The following is a 19630-nucleotide window of genomic DNA, read 5'->3' as shown; positions in this document are numbered from 1 at the left end:
AAATCTAGATTTTTTCCCCCTTTAATAGATATTCTCTGGGAAAGAAAAAAAAATACTACAGGCACACGCACCTCGGAACTCGCCTAAAACGATTTTGGAAAATAACTTAAAATGTGTCCTAGAGGAAAAGATAGGGAAACAGCAGCGTGGCTATTAATCTGAAAGCAGCTTTTTGAAACTCTGCTGTCACTCACAAGAGAACAATTCCATTATTAAGCGAAACTGGAAAAGTGAGAAACTTGCTCCGATTTCTATCCATTGCATAACTCTCCCTCTGGTCTTTTCCTGCCATTGGTTACAAGCCTGCAACTTCCCCTTTTCTGGTGCAATGGATTTGCTCCTGGTGATTTTTTTCCTCTCCCTTCTAAGGTTAGAAAAGGGGGCGGATTGATAGACGAGGTTTCTTCCGATCCGAGACTAGAAGCCTGAAAGTCCCAAACTTCTGTTGTTGCTCTTTCTTTGGGAAACGCCATAATGAAGCCGCTTCTCAACAGCCTCCTTCAGCTCTGGCCTCGAGGATCTGTTTCGGTGAGTGTTACCCTCCATTTCGCCACTTGTGCAGGACTTGATCATCTGCAGTTACCTTTTCTTGTCGAGCGAGAATTTTTCCGCAAATATTCTGTTTGCTCCAGTTCTCTTGTGCTCTCTTCCCGATATGCGGTGCAATCTCGAGGGGAAATCTTTCGAGGCAAAAGGAAAACATTTCTTTTTACGACTTGGTGCTTCTTCCAAGGCAGCATTTCTCAACCATGTCCACTTTAAGACGTGTGGACTTCAACTCCCAGAATTCCCTGAGGACTGAGGAACTCTGGGAGTTGAAGTCCACACATCTTAAAACAGTTGAAGTTGAGAAACTCAATTCTAAAGGGTCCAACTATACTGTAAAGGGCAGCGGGTTCAAAATTGTGCCTGGGAGAAGACCTATTTTGAGTTGGAGAATTACCCAACTGTGATTCAGAAAAGGAGTCTATGATGGGAATGGCAAACAAATGGGAGCTGTGGGGATTAGCTCTTTCTTGGGCTGGGTGCTTTTCGCTGGGAATTTAAAATGGCCATAGGTAGACATCATTCATTCTCTTCTAATATTGAGTTAAGACCCCAGACTCTCAGAGTGGGGGCAATGAGGCTGTAGAGTCAGGCAGCAGGGAGTTTTCCCTGTTGGTTTCAGCTTGAGAAAGAGGTCTTGAACTGTTCCAGGTGATGTCTTCCTTCTGGAAGAGAGGACATTCAGAATAACGGGGGCAAAATTCAGAACATAATCAGGTTAAGGAACAGATTGTCCCTAGCAATTATTGAAACTGGATGAACTGTCTATTGGGAAACTGAATTTTACAAGCGGTGACTGCATGTTGCAAGTACTGTAGGTATGACTCTAGCTAACATCTTCCCTATAAAAAATTTTCTTTGGAAAAGTGGGATTTGAGTGAGGGTCTGGGGAAGTTATTAAAATTGCCAAAGCAGATAATTTAAAGTGCCTGCACACTGATAAATAATAAATAAATAAATAAATAAATAAATAAATAAATAAATAAATAAATAAATAAATAAATGTGTGTGTGTGTGTGAAAACTTATTGAGGGCAAACCTCAAAAAAAAATTACATAGTTTTTTGTGTGAATTTTAATATACAATTCAATAAAGTATACAATTTAACACTTTGCAAAATTGCACAACTTAAATGAATGATACCTTCTAAATATACAGTATCTGTTTGCAGATTCGGGGCTATGATCAGAGTATATCCATATAATCTGAGGGTTGGATATTTTACATTACATTGGGACGGTGAGGAAAGGGGAAAGCTACAGGGACAATTTTAGTTAAGAGAGTTTGCATAACTGAGACTCCACCTATTTAACCTTTTAACAAGAAGGATTTGGACACTAATTTTGTGTGTGCCTGAATTATGTTCACTGCAGCTTTCATTCTGATCCATAGTCTACCATTTCTCTTTTCCATTTGACCTAAAAGGAATCTTCAATGTTTGTTAGCCTAATATCACAAATATCAGCTTTATTGCCAAAAACCAGGTACAGCTCTTATGCAATAATTCACTATCAGATCACTACCTGCTGTTAAAAAAATTTGTTCCTGAGGAATTTTTTTCACTGTTTAAAAAAACACTTTTTATTTTTTCTTTGCCATGTATTTTTTTATCTTTGTGTGGGGGAGGGTCAGTTGTCACCATTTTAAAAGCAATAAATAATTAAAAAATGGCTGGTCTGCCAAGTGCCCAAATTTGATGACATGATCACAGGAGCACTGGTGGTAACTTCAAGGACCAGTCATAACTACCATTTGTTCAGCACTGTTACAACTTAAAATGGTCATTAAGTGGGAAGTAACTGTAGTTGCAGTTCTCTAAATCTGTGCATTAATTCATTCATCTTTGCTTCGCTGCTGCTTCTTGGAGGCAAGTAATTCTAATAATCAATCCACTTTAAATCCAACAAAGTCTTGACTCTCTTAAGTCCTGATATACAGTGTCTAGATAACATTGCACAACCGACATTAAAACCTATTTAAAGTCTATGAGAATGAAATCATTCTGGGGGAAAAAGGACTTTACTGACAGGGTAAGGTGAATTAAGTCTGCTTTCTGCTTCTTTTATAAGTGATTCAAAGTTAGCAAATGTCCTATAACTTATTTCCTCCAGTTCTTCAAGCAAATTTGTCATTGGCAAAAATTCATCCTATTGAACAAGGTAGTGTGGGTAACTATAAACATTTCCTGCAGCAGTGCTAATTATGCAGGCCTATTAAAGAGTTTCGGGCAATAAATAATGCAGTTCTAATTTCACTAAATTTGGGGAGCACTGATGAACTATATGCTATATGTACTTTATTAAATGAAATACTGTATTCTATATTTCTGCATTATAGCTTCTGCCACGAACCATGCCTGAGAAATTTGGGGGGAATCACCAAAGTGTAACCTTGAATCATGCATACCACACAAAAGGAGACAACACCAAGCCAACCGAGCGGTATCCAATGCCCAATAAGAAAGACCTTCCACGTGATATAATAGAACACCTGGAAGAAGCAGAAGTGACGGTAAAAAAAAATCAGTTGGAAAAAATCAGTTCACAGAAGCTTGTATCTTTATCACCCTTCAACATAAGTGCTGTTCCTAGACATTTGATTAGAGTTTGATCATTATCAGATTAAAGAGACATTAGGGGTTGCTTTGTTGGACAGCTGGTTTCTAACTACATATGAACCTAATGATGATTAAAGATGAGGATTTGATATGCTATCTAATGCATGTTTTTTATTCAGTTAAGTTACATACTGGGTTTTAAAATAGATGCAATAATCAGGCTGTGATTAGATGAAAAACAGGATCAGAAAGAAAACACTTTTGTTTAGCCCTTTTCTGCTCTTCCAAGGTAGCTGGTACCTTTCATAGCAGAGTAGAAAGGGAAAATGACAATGAAGGCTTGATCAGGTGCTGTTTATTTGTTATTCAGACTAATATTGTCACCCCATCAAGCCAGAAGAAGCACATCAGTTCTGTATCTTCAGAAACCCTCTATAAAACTCAACATCTGGTAACAGAAAACTCCCAAGGTGAAGGAACACCTGCTGAGTTTCATTTTTCAGGCTTATTGTTTTGAAGCAAGGAATATTTGCTAGAATTCATTAAAAACTGTCTTAAAACAGATTAGCTTATTTGTCCATATAGCCCAATATTAATAGCATTCCATTTACCTGCTTTCCATTTACCTGCAGCCCAATCCTTTATATCCTTCCACTGAGAATTTGATTTTTTTTTCTGCTTAAAAAGCCTCAGTTGTAAAGCTCAAGTCCTTTTGCTAGGATGCCTCACAAAGAGAGAATTGAGATCACTCAGATGTATCCTTATATTTGAACCTCAGCACATTGTTTCAAAGATTTTGCAAATATTCTCAAGAATTCCCACTGTTGTATATGCTAGAATCCAAGAGCCACGTCTGATTTCTCTTGGACTTAATAATCATGTGTGCAAATTGAGAATCAAGAACAATTAGGAGGGAATATTTTTAGCACTAGCTAAGTTGTTGGTTATCTTCCTTCAATGGTTTGGGAGGTAGCTGTCTTAAAATGAAAACTCACCCTGCTTTTTTAGAGGAGTGCTATCAGAGAAACCAACAACAAATCTGAGAACATTATGGTTCAAGAAATACTAGTCCCACTAGAATGTCTTGATAGTAAATGGGGAGAATAATTCTGGACTCCTGAATATTTCCCTGAATAGTTTTGAATATAATTATAAGGTGTCTGACTATTTCCCCCTCCTTGATTCTCAGAATGGGTTTTTGCCCAATGTGTTTAAAGTGATGGCTAATCGACCAGAAGAATTTAGGGTATTCTTTGCCTATCACGATGTCGTCATGCACAAGAAAACAGGTATGAGTAGCAGTCAAACATGGATGCTTGGAAGATATTTTCCTAAACCAATTGCACTAGACTGCATTCCAGATGTGTTCCTAAGAATACAGGTGTAATTCAAGAACCATTGAACTAAAGAAAGTTTGAATAGCCAACAGAGGCTATTAAACTAATTTGATATCAGAAAGCTTTAAAATAAACTTAAGGTGATGCAGTAGGGATCTAATACAAAAGCAATTAGCTTCCTAGGATACTTCACATACAGTGGGGAGTTAGTTCTGAACTACGGAATGCAGTTTCCCATGTTCTTTATCTGAATGCTAGAACCTATTAAGACTGCTGATGGCCTCTTTGAGACTATTGTGAAGCTAAGAGGGGACTTAATTAACATTCCCAATACATGTCACTAGACTACGGCACTTTTCACCATAAAGGCTATAACTTAGAATGTGAAACTGGTTATCTCTGGCAGTAGAAGTGGCTGCAGCAGAGATCATATGTCATCTCATTCCTGTATCTCTCCCTGGCTTAAATGAATTGCCTCCATGAGCAACACTATGAAATTTTATTTTAAAATCCTGAAGAATAGCTATAATCTGAGAGAGTAGTCACTTTTCAATATCACAATTTAATTTCCAGTATGTATGGAATAGGGTACCAAATGGTTAGCAATAATTAGTGATTGGATTTGGGGGCATCATAACAGGTCTAGAATGATATTCAGATGTATGCCATTGCTCTTGTCTTTTAGCATCGCCAATTTGTTGATTTCTGATTTCATTTTGGTTATAGAATGTCAGATAAGGGTCCATCCTATGCATAACTATTGTTGCCTTCTTCCTCTTAAAAAAAACCCCCAATAATGACTGCTTTTGCTTAAGATTTGATCATTTAGAACTGAGAATGCAGTTCTATTCTTGCTTGATTATACCTGACTTAAGATGTCTGTTGATAATGACTGTCCATATTGACTTATGATTTCTGGGAAATGAGTGAATCCTGTTGTGGCTTTGACTCTGTAATGTGTATTTGTGCAGTACACTTTGTGGCAAGCGAGGCTTCTTTCAGGATGTAAAGAATACATCCCAGAAGATGGTAGATAGTAGCATATATTTATTTTAAAATACCTTATTTTTGCTCCTACTGGCATAATAAAACATTAACATGTTTTCAAAAAGCTGATCTTGTATAACTGTATGGTATTAGGGAAAAGGCAACATTCATACACATTAGCTTGTGCTTTGGTGAATCTGCCCTGAGATTACTCATCTTTCACAACTCTCTTCCTCCCCAGGAAAGCTAAGTATGGCTGACAAAGAACTCATTGCTGTGGCTGTGAGTATGGTAAACCATACTCCCTACTGTGTAACTGTACATAGTGCCTCACATCGGAAGTACTCCAAGAAACCAACTTTAGCAGATCAGGTTAGTCTCTATATCTGCCTTGTTTGTCTCTTGCAAGCATCTTCTTTTCCCCCATTAGGATCTAGTTGTATGAGAAGATCTGTAAAATTAGAAGAAATGAATAAAAGAAATGGGTTTGTTTGCTTGCTTGCTTTGTTTGTCAGTTGCCCAAATCCATAAAGACTCTGGACAGCAAACAGTTTTGGTATGCAAGCATCAATTGCCTACCCAACACATAATGTAAAACAAGATAAAAACCAAGATAATGAATCACAGTCATAGAGATGAACACAACTGAGGTTGGCATAACATTCACTCTCCTAGCAGGAAAGTGGGTCAGTCAACATGAAACCTCAGTGCCCAGGAGAAGAGCCACATCTTCATTGCTCTAGGAGAGGCAAATAGGATTGGGGCTGCTAACTAACCAAAGATAGAGCAGTAGAGAAGATAACTTCTCCCAGTTCCCACACTGCCCCAGAGACAAGACCTGGAGCATGCTTACCTTGTGTAATCTAGTAGGACAGGCAGAAATAATCATGCAGTCCTGCTAATAATCCAGCCTTGTGTCATGTAGGGCTGGGTGTCCAACCTTGGCAACTTTGAGACTTGTGGACTTCAACTCCCAGAAATCCTCAGTCAATATGGTTGACTGAGGAATTCTAGGAGTTGAAGTCCACAAGTCTTAAAGTTGCTAAAGTTGGAGACCTTTGAGGTGGAGCTATATAGGCGATAACTTGAATTGCATCCAGAAGCCTATTGGAAGCCAGTACAACTTGTCAAATTATGCTACATGAGTGTAGAATTATTCCCAATATTACCCACTTGCTGCAGTCTGGGTCTGCTAGCTTTCAAATGGACTTCAAGAGCAGTTTCATACAGATCTCATTGCAGAAATCTAGCCAGGAAGTGACTAAGGTGTGGGTGGATTTCTTGTATTTATATACAATAAGTTCAAAAACGTAGAAGAAATAAGTTGTACAAAAAAGAAGCTTGGTCTAAATTCAGATGTTCCGTAATTTTAAAAGATAGCAGCTTAAAAGAAAGACGGAAATATTATTGAAGAAAGCAAAATAAAAAATGTTATGTCCCAAAGTTTGTACTTTGTTTTTATATAGGTGGCTGTGAATTGGAAACAGGCCGATCTAAGTGATCGGGAAGTGGCCATTCTTGAGTTTGCCCTTGCTGTCTGCAGAGCAGATAATATAACAGAAGAGCACTTTCAAAAGCTGGAGGTACATGGATTTAACCGAGAAGATGCTTGGGACATAGGCTCCATTTCAGCCTTTTTTGCCATGGCAAATCGCATAGCTCTCTTTACAGATATGCGTCCCAACCCAGAATACTATAACATGGATAGACAAGAGGACAAGGTCCAATCTTCCAAATAAGGTTTGCTGGTATTTACAAGAATATTTGTTCCTCAATGGTACGGCTAAGTCTGGGTAATCAACAGCACCACTTTCTATTACATGCAGTACTATACATTCAAAGTACTCTACTATTTGGTTGATGTAGGGTTAGGGTTGCTTACTTTCAAGTGTAATTAAAATATATTTGAACATTTATGGTAATCCTTGCTAAAACCATCTAAGCCAGGAGATTTTCCATTTTCAAAATGTTGAAGTCTGCTATTCTGTTTCTGTAAATGATGAAACTATGTATTGAATATCTTATGTTGATAATACTGGTCTTGTTGTATTCGGGTCTTTTCCCATGTAGATTGTCTTGGCAACGTTTCGGCGAGGTCTCACTCACCATCTTCAGGCTGGGTTTTGGGCTTAAAGCGTGGTCGGAGCTGCCATCTTTCTATAAATTTTGGTGGGGATGTATGGAGTGCTGGCTTTGTTTTAGTAAGTGGAATGATTGGTTGTGTGGTTGTATCATGATTGGTGCTGATTGGTGCTGATTGGTGCTGGCTGTGTGTCTGTTGTTGTTTCGTGTTGTAATGGCCTAGGTGGTGGGTGGGGCTCATTTGTTGACTAGGGCTGGTTTCCAGATGTCTGGTAGGCGGGAGGTATTGTCACGTTTATTCATGTTGTGGGGTTGTTTCTCTATTTAGATAGCCTCCATAATTATTATCTTGTTGAAGCGTTCAGTATTGGAGATTAACCTGGTTCCTTCAAAATTAATTTCATGTCCTGTAGCTTTAAGGTTAAAATGAGCCCCACCTACCACCCAGGCCATTACAACATAAAACAATAACGGACACACAGCCAGCATCAATCAGCACCAATCTACCAATCATGATATAACCACACAACCAATCATTCCACTTACTGAAACAAAGCCAGCACTCCACACACATCCACCAAGATTTATAGAAAGACAGCAGCTCCAACCATGCTTTAAGCCCAAAACCCAGCCTGAAGATGGCGAGTGAGACCTCGCCGAAACGTTGCCAAGACAATCTCCATCTTACATGGGAAAAGACCCGAATAGAACAAGACCAGCATACCTACACCTGTGAAAATCTATGAATATATATAGGATATATATTCTCCACAAGCTTGGAAAACAAGCCTTCATGCTCAAACATATATACATCAACTTACAACCATTTGTTTAATGACCATTCAAAGTTACAACAGTACTGAAAAAAGTGACCAGTTCTCACACATGACCATTGCAGCATCTTCTCACTCATGTGATCATGCTTCAGGTACTTGGCAACCAACATGTATTTACAATGGTTGCAGTGCCCTGGGGTGCTGGGATTTGTAATTTGCAACCTTCCTAAGGAGCTTCTGACAACGGGGAAAGGCAGATTTGCTTCACAACTACATGATTCACTTAACCGTGGCTAAAGATCATTAAAATGAGGCATGAACCACTTAACAGCCTTGCTTACCAATGGAATTTTTGGAATTGTTTGTGGTTGCAAGTCAAGGGCTATCTATATAGTTCTTCAAAAATCCTGAATACTAAGTGCTATTATTTGTATTATAAGTAATTGTTTGAACATAAATATATTGATTTCATAAATCACTTATTTTTTAAAAAATACTTTCTAATAAAGTTCAAAATCATATTTTTGCTTTCAATTTAGAAGTGGTGTTGAAATTTTGTTTAAGTGTTTATTTTGTGGGTGTTTATATACCTTTGGGGAGCTTTTTAATAGTTTGCTTATGAATCTTTAATTTCTAGATTTTTCTTTTAAAAAATTCTTTTTAATTATATTCCTCTAACACATTGTTCCTCACACAATGAATTAATAAATAAATGCTAATAAATTCTATCCTAATTTGTTTTCCATGTTAACTTCCCTCCTTCTAAAGAATTATTTCTCATGTATCTCATGTACATATAACTTAATCCTAATACAAACATATATTTAATTCTCTTCCAGATCTTTTACTTATTCATTCTAAAAAGTACTTATCAATAACATTTTTTATATACAATCTTTCATTTGTGATTATCCTGTCCAGCTTGGCCATATCTCCAAGTTTGTTCCTTGAGTTTGCACAAGAGGGAGCCTTTTTCAAGTTTGCTTTTATTCCTATCCTGAATAATATAAATTGTTTCTCTTCCATTTGGTTGCAATATTATAAGTTTAAATGACTTCTATCAAATCTTTTCCATCCTTCTGAAAAAGCCTTAAGTGTAATCCTTTACTGTAAGATAGTTTGTTTCAATAAAACCAAAATTTGTCTCCTTCTTTTTCCTTCAGTTTGCAAGCTTCCTGAATAATTTTATTTCTAGTAAGTTCATTAAAAAAAAACTTAATTGAGATATCCCATAGTCTGTTCAGCTTTGTAAGTATGCACTTTTGAACTGTATATGAACATCCTGTGTAGTGGGTTATGCTGAGAGAGGGTAACTTCCCCAAAGCTGGTTTTCATGTATAAGATGGGACTAGAATTCACTGCCTCCTGGTTTCTAACCTGGCACTTTAACTACTACATCAGAATCAGAAGTCTTTTTTTATTAATAAAGTTTTTTTTTTAATACATCTCATTGCATGAATGGTTTGATTCCTGGGTGTCATACAATTCAGTACCAATAAACGTAACAGTATTATTCCTAGTAATTACATTTAATTTTCATTTTTAGTTTTACTAACACGTAATTCCTACTATTATCCTTCAATTCTAAACCTTCTCATAGTTCTAGCACACATTGTGTCATCTTAACATCTGTTTTTGTTATTTCCCCCCCTTATTTCTATCTCTATTTAGCCCCCCTTTTTTTCTCCTTCCCCTACCATTCTAATATTCAGAGGTGTGATCCTTCCTTTTTTCATTATTCAATACAATACAATACAATAGTAGAATTGGAAGGGACCTTGGAGGTCTTCTAGTCCAATCCCCTGCCTAGGCAGGAAACCCTATACCGTTTCAGACAGATGGCTATCCAACATCTTCTTAAAGACTTCCAGTGTTGGGGCATTCACAACTTCTGCAGGCAAGCTGTTCCACTGATTGATTGTTCTAACTGTCAGGAAGTTTCTCCTCAGTTCTAAGTTGCTTCTCTCCTTGATTAGTTTCCACCCATTGCTTCTTGTTCTACCCTCAGGTGCCTTGGAGAATAGTTTGACTCCCTCTTCTTTGTGGCAACCCCTGAGAAGAGGGAGTCAAATTCAATATTTCAATATGCACTTCCAGCATCAATCATGATCTTTCAAGCATTTCTCAAATGAATTAATCCTAGCTTTTCACTGTTAAATCACATTTCTATACATATTTAATAATACCCTTTTACAAATTCTGTTTATCTAATTTACCAAGGGAAATAATTCAGACTGAATTCAGAACTGAAGAAGCTCCTTGGATGAGAAGCGAAATGTCTTCCTCAAGGATAACACATAAGCCCAAGTTGCCTTTTGAAAAAGCACCTTTGAGTTCGCTCTTTATTTACTCTTTCTTTTCAAGCGACGCGTTAGAATCTAGTAGTAGCTAGAGTAGCTAGTAGCCCCGAACAGCATAACAGAAACAACCAGAAGAGTAACGGTTACGCTCTTTACAGAAAATATACCGAGCGAGAACCACAGGCTGGCGCCCTACAATTGCAACCCAGGACAGCTGGGCTTTGAGAGGCGTGCTCGCAATGATATCATAAAGGAGGCGGGTTTGGGGAGACGGTGTCAGGCATGCGTGCTTCCTCTGGGCTCCAGGACCCGCGGAAGGCTGGCGTTTCGGATTGCTCGGTCCCGTTTTCCGCAAGGGTATCATGATCAAGCGTTTTCTCCTCTCCGGCTTCCACCAGCTCCACCGCCGTAGTGGCGGCTCCGTTTCGGTGAGTAGCATTCCCCCAGTAACCCCCCCCCCCACTCCACTTTCCCGCAGCCCCTTAATAGTTCCACCCTCCTCGCCTAGGAAACGGGCTCCTCCTGGAGCGGCGCTTGTTGGACCTAATTCAACAGGGGGCGGTTTCGGCCGGGGAGCCGTGGGAGACGATGGGGGTTCATCATCCCTTTTATATTTATTTATACCGTTAGTGTGGTAGGTCAGAGTGAGGAGGCTAAAGGGAAATTTGCAGCTAACAGATCTTCTGTAATTGCGTGTGCCCAGTGATTAATTCAAATGAACTCTGGAATTCTTTCTTGTGAAATGGCCTGTTGCAGGGTTCTCTCTCCTGTTTGGAGAAAAGCACAATCTCGCTTATTGGAAGCCTTTCCCAATAGCTTTCTCCCCTCCCCCCTCCTTTGTGTCGTTCAGAAAGTGTAAAATTTCCTGAGTAATTCACCAAAGCAGAGAGAATCAAAAGCAACTGGCCTCTGACAGAAATGTTGAGGGGAAAAAAGAGATGCAGCAGCTCATTGCATATAGCTGCTTCCCCCCCCTCTCCCTTCCTTCCTCCCTCCCTCCCTCCCTCCCATCCTTCCTTCCCTCCCTCTCTCCCTGTGGTACACACATACACACACCTGACTATCCAAAGTGAGATATTTCCTCATTTATTTAGTGTCTTCATAGCATCCTCCCAACCATTAGTGAAATGATATAAAGCTGTTAGTTATTGTTGTTTTGGCACAACTCCAGAGGACATTATGAATCCCTTGTGAGAAAGTGACAAACACTTGAGAATCCCTTGTGAGAAAGTGACATAGTGAATCTCACAATATCACTGCTTTCTAATTTCATCTGTCTTTATGTCAAAAAAACATCTCTATCCATTCAGAATTCGAACTTCCCTGAAAAAAAATCAGAGTTCAGCAGTTCTTTCACTTCTATTTTTTAAGTTTCAAAACTGGTAGATATTTGGCCATTTTTCTGTTTCGTAGCCCTTCTGCTTGCTTTCTCCTCACGTACTCCTAACCAGAGTTGCTCCAACAGTAAAATGGGTGGCATATAAACTTAATAAAGAGATAAATATTATGTTCTAAACAGAACAGAATCTAAGCCTGATCTGTTATTGCAGAAGGTAAGGTTATCCCAAAAGTGGAGCAATTGCTAACAATATCAGACCTTCATTTTTGAACATTCATGAAAAGCTAGTGAGGATTGAGCCTCACAAATAGCTGAATTTAAGATTTGAATCTAAAGTAGTGATCCAAACACAGGTTTACACAAGGATTTCCATGATTCTCAACACCTTTAGCTAGTGTATATATTTTTAATATCATACTCTACACTATTGTATACAGCGTAAGTTTAAAAAAGTATATATGTTACAGTAAACTCAGGTTTATCACTGGTGAAAGCATCTCTTCAAAATGATAGGTGGGGGAGTGCAGCAATCTCACTGCACTAGTTTGAAATGCCTATTTAGATCTTGTACCTGCAGTGATACTGAAGCTCTTAAGGACTGTAGCTGTGTTTTAGGCAATCCAAAGTTCAAGTAATCATTTAATATCCTATGTTAATGAAAGATTTTCTTTTTGTTCTATATTTTAGTTTCTTCCTCTCAGTGTATCAGGAAACTTATGGGGAAGATCCCAAAGTGTAGCACTGAATCATCCAAAAAGTACGGAAGGAGAAAATACTACTAAGGAGATTGGACGCTATCCAATACCCAAGAAAACGGATTTGCCATATGATATAGTGGAGCTCATGGAAGAAATGGAAGTAAAGGTAAAGATACCTTACTGGAACAATCCTGCCTATGCTAGTTTCCTTATTGTGGTACTATATTTCCTATCTTGCTTAACATTTTTTCCCTTTGGCTCTGATACCTTCTGATGACTGTTTTTGTCCATTATATCAGTGAAAGAGGTATCTGAAGGATGTTTTTTTAGCAGGACATGAAATATAAAAATTCTGATTAAGCATCTTATTCTAAGCATTAATGAACTAAATGATGTATCTTGGATTGGATCTTAAGGCTATTGTTTGGAAGAAATAATATTTTATAGACTCCTTGAAAAAAATCTGATAGCAGATACTTTTATTACTCCATGTAGCTAAGTGTAGTTAATGTGGTGTTCTAGATTCTTGCCTGCTAGTGACCTTTCAATTGGAAAGGACAAGACTTGAAAACTTGAGAGTTCTTTCTAAGAAAATATGTTTTTCCATTGAGCCATTATTATTCTCCATTATCATCACTCTTTAATATTCACAGGTAGTCCTTGAATAAACCATTAATTTATCAATCATTCAAAATTACAGTGGCACTGGGAAAAATTAGCTATAACCTCATGCTTATAACAGCTGCAGCCTCCCTTCAGTCTCATGATCAAAATTCAGGCCCTAGGCCACAGCCATCATGTACTTATGATGGTTGCAGCAATTCAGGGTTGTGTGGTCGCTGTTTGCAACCTTCCCAACCAGCTTCCAACATACAAAGTCAGTGGGGGAGCTTGATTTGTTTAATGATCATGTGATTCACATAACAGCAATGATTTGCTTAATAACAGTAGCAAAAAGGTGGTAAAATAAATCACAATTCACTTAACAGCCATATTGCTTAGCAACAGAAATTCTGCTCCCAGCTGTCGTAAGTTGAGGACTACCTGTACATGATCCAAACTAATTCTGCTTTGTAACTACAGTACCTGTGAATTGAGATAAAACAGATGTTGGATACCCTCTTACATAAATGATGTCTGACTACTTTTTTTCTTAATCCTCAGACTGGGTTTTTGCCCAACGTGTTTAAGGTTATGTCTCATCGGCCAGCAGAATTTAGGGCATTCTTTGCCTATTACAATGCCATCATGAACAAAGAGACAGGTAAGAATACCTATCCGGTACTGACTGATGGAAACTTTTTCCTGCTAAGAATCTCCTAAGTCACTTAGCTGCATTTACAGGTGAAACTCAAAAAATTAGAATATCGTGCAAAAGTTCATTTATTTCAGTAATGCAACTTAAAAGGTGAAACTAATATATGAGATAAGACTCATTACATGCAAAGCAAGATAGTTCAAGCCGTGATTTGTCATAATTGTGATGATTATGGCTTACAGCTCATGAAAACCCTAAATCCACAATCTCAGAAAATTAAAATATTACATGCAATCAATAAAACAAGGATTGTATATAGAACAATATCAGACCTCTGAAAAGTATAAGCATGCATATGTACTCAGTACTTGGTTTGGGGCCCTTTTGCAGCAATTACTGCCTCAGTGTGTTGTGGCATGGAAGCTATCAGCCTGTGGCACTGCTGAGGTGTTATGGAAGACCAGGATTCTTCAATAGTGGCCTTCAGCTCTTCTGCATTGTTCGGTCTCATGTCTCTCATCTTTCTCTTGGCAATGCCCCATAGATTATCTATGGGGTTCAGGTCAGGTGAGTTTGCTGGCCAATCAAGCACAGTAATCTCACGGTCATTGAACCAGGTTTTGGTGCTTTTGGTAGTGTGGGCAGGTGCCAAGTCCTACTGGAAAATGAAGTCAGCATCCCCATAAAGCTAGTCTACAGAAGAAAGCATGAAGTGCTCCAAAATCTCCTGGTAGACAGCTGCGTTGACCCTGGACTTAATGAAGCACGGTGGACCAACAGCAGCAGATGACATGGCTCCCCAAATCAACGCAGACTGTGGAAACTTCACACTGGACTTCAAGCATCTTGCAGTGTGTGCCTCTCCATTCTTCCTCCATACTCTGTGTCCTTGGTTTCCAAATGAGATGCAAAAGTTGCTCTCATCAGAAAAGAGGACTTTGGACCACTGAGCAACAGACCAGGTCTGTTTTTCTTTAGCCCAGGTAAGACGCTTCTGACGTTTGTTGTTCAGGAGCGGCTTGACAAGAGGAATACGACATTTGAACCCATGTCCAAGATCCGTCTGTGTGTGGTGGCTCTTGATGCACTGACTCCAGCCTCAGTCCACTCCTTGTGAAAGTCCCCAACACTTTTGAATAGCCTTTTCCTGACAATCATTTCCAGGCTGCGGTCATCCCTGCTGCTTGTGCACCTTTTTCTTCCACACTTTTCCCTTCCACATAACTTTCTATTAATGTGCTTTGATACAGCACTTTGGGAACATCCAACTTTTTTTGCAATTACCTTTTGAGGCTTTCCCTCCTTATGGAGGGTGTCAATGATGGTTTTCTGCACAACTGTCAGGTCAGCAGTCTTTCCCATGATTGTGATTCCTACTGAACCAGACTGAGAGACCATTTAAAGGCTCAGGAACCCTTTGCAGGTGTTATGGCTAATTAGCTGATTAGAGTGGGACACTTTGAGCCTAGAATAGTGTACCTTTTCACAATATTCTAATTTTCTGAGATTGTGGATTTGGGGTTTTCATGAGCTGTAAGCCATAATCATCACAATGATGACAAATCACAGCTTGAACTATCTTGCTTTGCATGTAATGAGTCTATCTCATATATTAGTTTCACCTTTTAAGTTGCATTACTGAATAAATCAACTTTTGCACGATATTCAAATTTTTTGAGTTTCACCTGTACTATTCCAATATAGGTCCAATTTAAAAATTGGCTCAAGTTTTCTTTGACTATAGAACAGGAATCAGCCAATTACAATAACATACAATAATACAATAGTAGAGTTGGAAGGGACCTTGGGAGGTCTTCTAGTCCAACCCCCTGCCTAGGCAGGAAACCCTATACCGTTTCAGACAAATAGATATCCAACATCTTCTTAAAGACTTCCAGTGTTGGGGCTTTTACAACTTCTGGAGGCAAGCTGTTCCACTGATTAATTGTTCTAACTGTCAGGAAATTTCTCCTCAGTTCTAAGTTGCTTCTCTCCTTGATTAGTTTCCACCCATTGCTTCTTGTTCTACCCTCAGGTGCCTTGGAGAATAGTTTGACTCCCTCTTCTTTGTGGCAACCCCTGAGATATTGGAACACTGCTATCATGTCTCCCCTAGTCCTTCTTTCTCTTAAGCTAAACATACCCAGTTCCTGCAACCGTTCTTCATATGTTTTAGTCTCCAGTCCCCTAATCATCTTTGTTGCTCTTCTCTGCACTCTTTCTAGAGTCTCCACATCTTTTTTACATCGTGGTGACCAGAACTGAATGCAGTATTCCAGGTGTGGCCTTACCAAGGCATTATAAAGTGGTATTAACACTTCATGTGATCTTGATTCTATCCCTCTGTTGATGCAGCCTAGGACTGTGTTGGCTTTTTTGGCAGCTGCTGCACACTGCTGGCTCATATTTAAATGGTTGTCTACTAGGACTCCAAGATCCCTTTCACAGTTACTACTACTGAGCAAGGTACCACCTATACTGTACCTGTGCATTCCATTTTTGTTGCCTAAATGTAGAACCTTACTCTTTTCACCATTGAATTTCATTTTATTAGATAGTGCCCAATGTTCAAGTTTGTCAAGATCCTTCTCTATCTTAAGCCTATCTTAAGCCTAACATCCATTAGCTTTCATTTCCCTGAAAAATCTCTAATTTGCAATCATAGTTACTATGATTAGTTACTAGTTACTATGGACCATTGTTATATGAAACATGGTTTTCAAGTAATTCTTGAAACAAGATTGATGATGATGAGCCTTCAATGAAAATAAAAGGTTTCATAGAATTTCACAATATACAGCAAAGAATGGTTCGACTTACGTCCACAAAGTGAGCCCCAACTTCTGTTGTTCAATGAGACATTTGTTAAGTGAGCTTTGCCCCATTTTATGACCGTTCTTGTCACAGTTGTTAAGTGAATCACTGCTTCCCCGTTGATTTTGCTTGTGAAAAGGTCGCAAAAGGTGATCATATGATCCTGGGACCCAGCAATGGTCATAAGTATGAATCAGTTGCCAAGCATCTGAATTTTGATTACATGAGCAGGGAGAGGCTGCAAAGGTTATAAGTGTAAAAAATGGTCATGTCACTTTATTCAGTGCCATTGTAACTTTGAACGGTCATTAAATGAACTATTGTAAGTTGTGGACTACCTCTATTTATTTTAAAAGCTAGCCCTTAAAATGTGAATATATTTGTGCAGTTTACTGCAGTAGTGATTCAATTGTTGGTGCACTGGATAAATTGTAGTTTTAGTCCTGATTATTTGAGAGCCAGAGTTATTTCTTGTATGCATTGGTTGTGCAGATTATGGACTGTGCTACAAGATTTTTATGAGTGTGCAGTAACTGTTAGGATTCAGTTTATATTTGGATAGTATTATTTTTCCAAGTTGAATAATAAAAAGCCATCAATCTCATTTGAGGAGCTATTTGCCAGGGCCTTCTTAGCAGAAAATAACTATGAAATATAGAAAGTTTAACTTCTATTTGAAGTTGCTTGCCTACAGTGACATGATAACACATCAAGCATGGATTGAAATTGTCAAGCTATGGCAGTAAAGCAAGTATGGGATCATTCCTATTAATTTAGAGTCATAACACTTGCTTTGGGGAATACGCCCTGAGTCAGCTATAGAAATAAGATTCATCTTTCTCCCATAGGAAACCTAAGCAAGGCTGACAAAGAACTCATTATTGTGGCTACCAGTATTGTCAACAAGTGTCCCTATTGTGTAATTGCACATAGTGCCTTACATCGTATCTACTCCAAGAAACCAACTTTGGCAGATCAGGTCAGACCCAAGTTTATTTTCCTTTCTGTGTGGGTTTGATTTCTGTTCAGCTTTAAATAGTACATCAGCATGATCAAGTACATGAAGCAGCTTGGAATCTAGGTGGGAAAATTGGAAGGAATGAGTGAAAGTAACTTCTAAATTCACAAGCCAGTTTTCCAAAGTGTGGGTCTCACAACTGTGTTATTCTTAACAGTTTTAGTCTTCATTGAATTCCATTTGGGGAATATGGTTGCAAAACATTTAAGTACCACCTGTCCTATAATCAATTGCAACTGAAAGAAAATCTTGAAAGATTTTTAAAGAAGGCTGGGTAACAATTGCAGATTAGTTCTCTTTATGTTAATCTAAATGTGATTCTGTTAAAAAAAAAAATTCATCCATTTCTAAAAGTTGCAGAAGCTAACCCAGCCCTCCAACCTGCCTTTATTATCAAAAAGATTATATTGGCAGATGCTACTAGTTTATTTATTTATTTATTTATTTCTTAGATTTTTAGACCGCCCCTCTCCCAAAAAGGGACTAGTCACATTATCTTCTTTTAAGCGTGAAAAATGCCAGGATACCCTCATGTTTTTTCATTGTTTTTAATTCAGTTACAATATTGTTCGCTACCCAAAGTTACTTGTTGAGATGGGCAGTCATACATATTGATTAAATACAGGAAATAAATATGTGCAAAAATTTAAAAAAAAAACCTTTCATCTGGTTACTGTTGTGAATATCCTGCATTGTGTTATAGTTCACATTCATAAATATTCCTCAATCTTTGTTCTAACGACACAAGCTGATCTGAGCCGTGTAGGTTAAAAGATCTCACATTTAACTGTAAATGAACCCAAATGAAAGTTTGTAATTTCTTGTGGCTTTTTTTGTGTTTTGTTTTGTTTAGGTAGCTGTGAATTGGCAACTGGCTGATCTAAGTGACCGGGAAGTGGCCATCCTTGACTTTGCCCTTGCTATCTGCAGAGCAGATAACATTACGGAAGAGCACTTTCAGAAGCTGGAGGCACGCGGATTTGACCGAGAAGATGCCTGGGACATAGCCTCCATTTCAGCCTTTTTTGCCATGTCAAATCGCTTAGCTCACTTGATAGATCTGCATCCCAATCCAGAATTCTATATAATGGGAAGAATACCAAGGGACAAAAAAACCAGTTCCTCCTAATAAAACTTGTTGATATCCTAATCTGTGCAAACACTGAAGTCAAGCTTGACTAATTACTGAATTACGAAAATGGACCAGTTTTAGAAGCAGTGAAAAGAGAATTAAACTTTACTTTTGATTGTACAATACTTCTGAAATGATTTCAGGTACATCTGAATTGGAACGAATCTCTTTAAAAGAAAAAGTGAGGTCAGATACTTGTAGTTTCTTTTGATCATAACTAAAAATATGATTAGAAGTTAGAACCTCGTATCTTTTATTTCTATGTAGCTAACTAAATACTATAATAAGACCTTTTTATCCAAACAAAATACAAATAAGCCTTGTTTACATTCTCATTTCCTCCAAAGTACTGGCAAGCATGGTTGATTCCTAAAGGCTTAAGTTTTTGCACTGGATCAGGAATCTTTTTTATTTTAATGAGCTTTATAATGTAATTCTATTTCTTCCCCTTGGATTTAACAATGCTTTCATACATTTGTGAATTTCAGCTTTTTTATCCTTTGATTAAAAATGGTCATGGAAACAACTGAAAAATGAAAGGTATTAAACAGTTACAATAAATTAATATATGTTTTTGCTATTTATTTTATTGTATTTATTTTGCTATTGCTCTTTGAAAAAAGGTCTTAAATTATAATGATGTGACAGCTTTCCTGATGCTGATATTTCAGAGCTATGATAAATATTTCTGTAACCATGTTAGATTTTAAAGCAAAGTTGAAAAAGCAATTACAGGTACTTGTTTTTTAACTGAAGGAATACAGTATATTGTTGGCTCAAGACTGA

General features: G+C 38.0%; 2 protein-coding genes across 2 annotated transcripts; both read left to right on the top strand.

The window, feature by feature from the left end:
- The first annotated feature begins 292 nt into the window (after window positions 1-292).
- Window positions 293-8826, top strand: LOC309386124 (uncharacterized protein). Its single transcript, XM_081941166.1, has 5 exons — window positions 293-528; window positions 2884-3057; window positions 4293-4392; window positions 5669-5799; window positions 6894-8826. Exons 1-5 carry the CDS (start codon window positions 475-477, stop codon window positions 7164-7166), a joined length of 732 nt encoding a protein of 243 aa, XP_081797292.1. The 5' UTR covers window positions 293-474; the 3' UTR covers window positions 7167-8826.
- A 2004-nt stretch (window positions 8827-10830) lies between these two features.
- Window positions 10831-19424, top strand: LOC309388027 (uncharacterized protein). Its single transcript, XM_081944995.1, has 5 exons — window positions 10831-11013; window positions 12612-12788; window positions 13787-13886; window positions 17543-17673; window positions 18566-19424. Exons 1-5 carry the CDS (start codon window positions 10948-10950, stop codon window positions 18839-18841), a joined length of 750 nt encoding a protein of 249 aa, XP_081801121.1. The 5' UTR covers window positions 10831-10947; the 3' UTR covers window positions 18842-19424.
- Window positions 19425-19630: the final 206 nt, after the last annotated feature.

The sequence above is a fragment of the Natrix helvetica genome, assembly GCF_964273705.1.
Source record: "Natrix helvetica genome assembly, chromosome: 2".
Classification (NCBI taxonomy): domain Eukaryota; kingdom Metazoa; phylum Chordata; class Lepidosauria; order Squamata; family Natricidae; genus Natrix; species Natrix helvetica.
Note: the sequence above shows the minus strand (reverse complement) of the source record. Positions and strands in the feature narration are given on the sequence as shown.

Excerpts from the sequence above, each read along its gene's own strand:
- LOC309386124 (XM_081941166.1), top strand. The coding sequence starts at position 475 with ATGAAGCCGCTTCTCAACAGCCTCCTTCAGCTCTGGCCTCGAGGATCT. Across the intron at positions 3,058-4,292 it reads TGGAAGAAGCAGAAGTGACG|AATGGGTTTTTGCCCAATGT; the intron begins GTAAAAAAAAAT and ends CTTGATTCTCAG. Across the intron at positions 5,800-6,893 it reads AACCAACTTTAGCAGATCAG|GTGGCTGTGAATTGGAAACA; the intron begins GTTAGTCTCTAT and ends GTTTTTATATAG.
- LOC309388027 (XM_081944995.1), top strand. The coding sequence starts at position 10,948 with ATGATCAAGCGTTTTCTCCTCTCCGGCTTCCACCAGCTCCACCGCCGT. Across the intron at positions 11,014-12,611 it reads GTAGTGGCGGCTCCGTTTCG|TTTCTTCCTCTCAGTGTATC; the intron begins GTGAGTAGCATT and ends TCTATATTTTAG. Across the intron at positions 12,789-13,786 it reads TGGAAGAAATGGAAGTAAAG|ACTGGGTTTTTGCCCAACGT; the intron begins GTAAAGATACCT and ends CTTAATCCTCAG.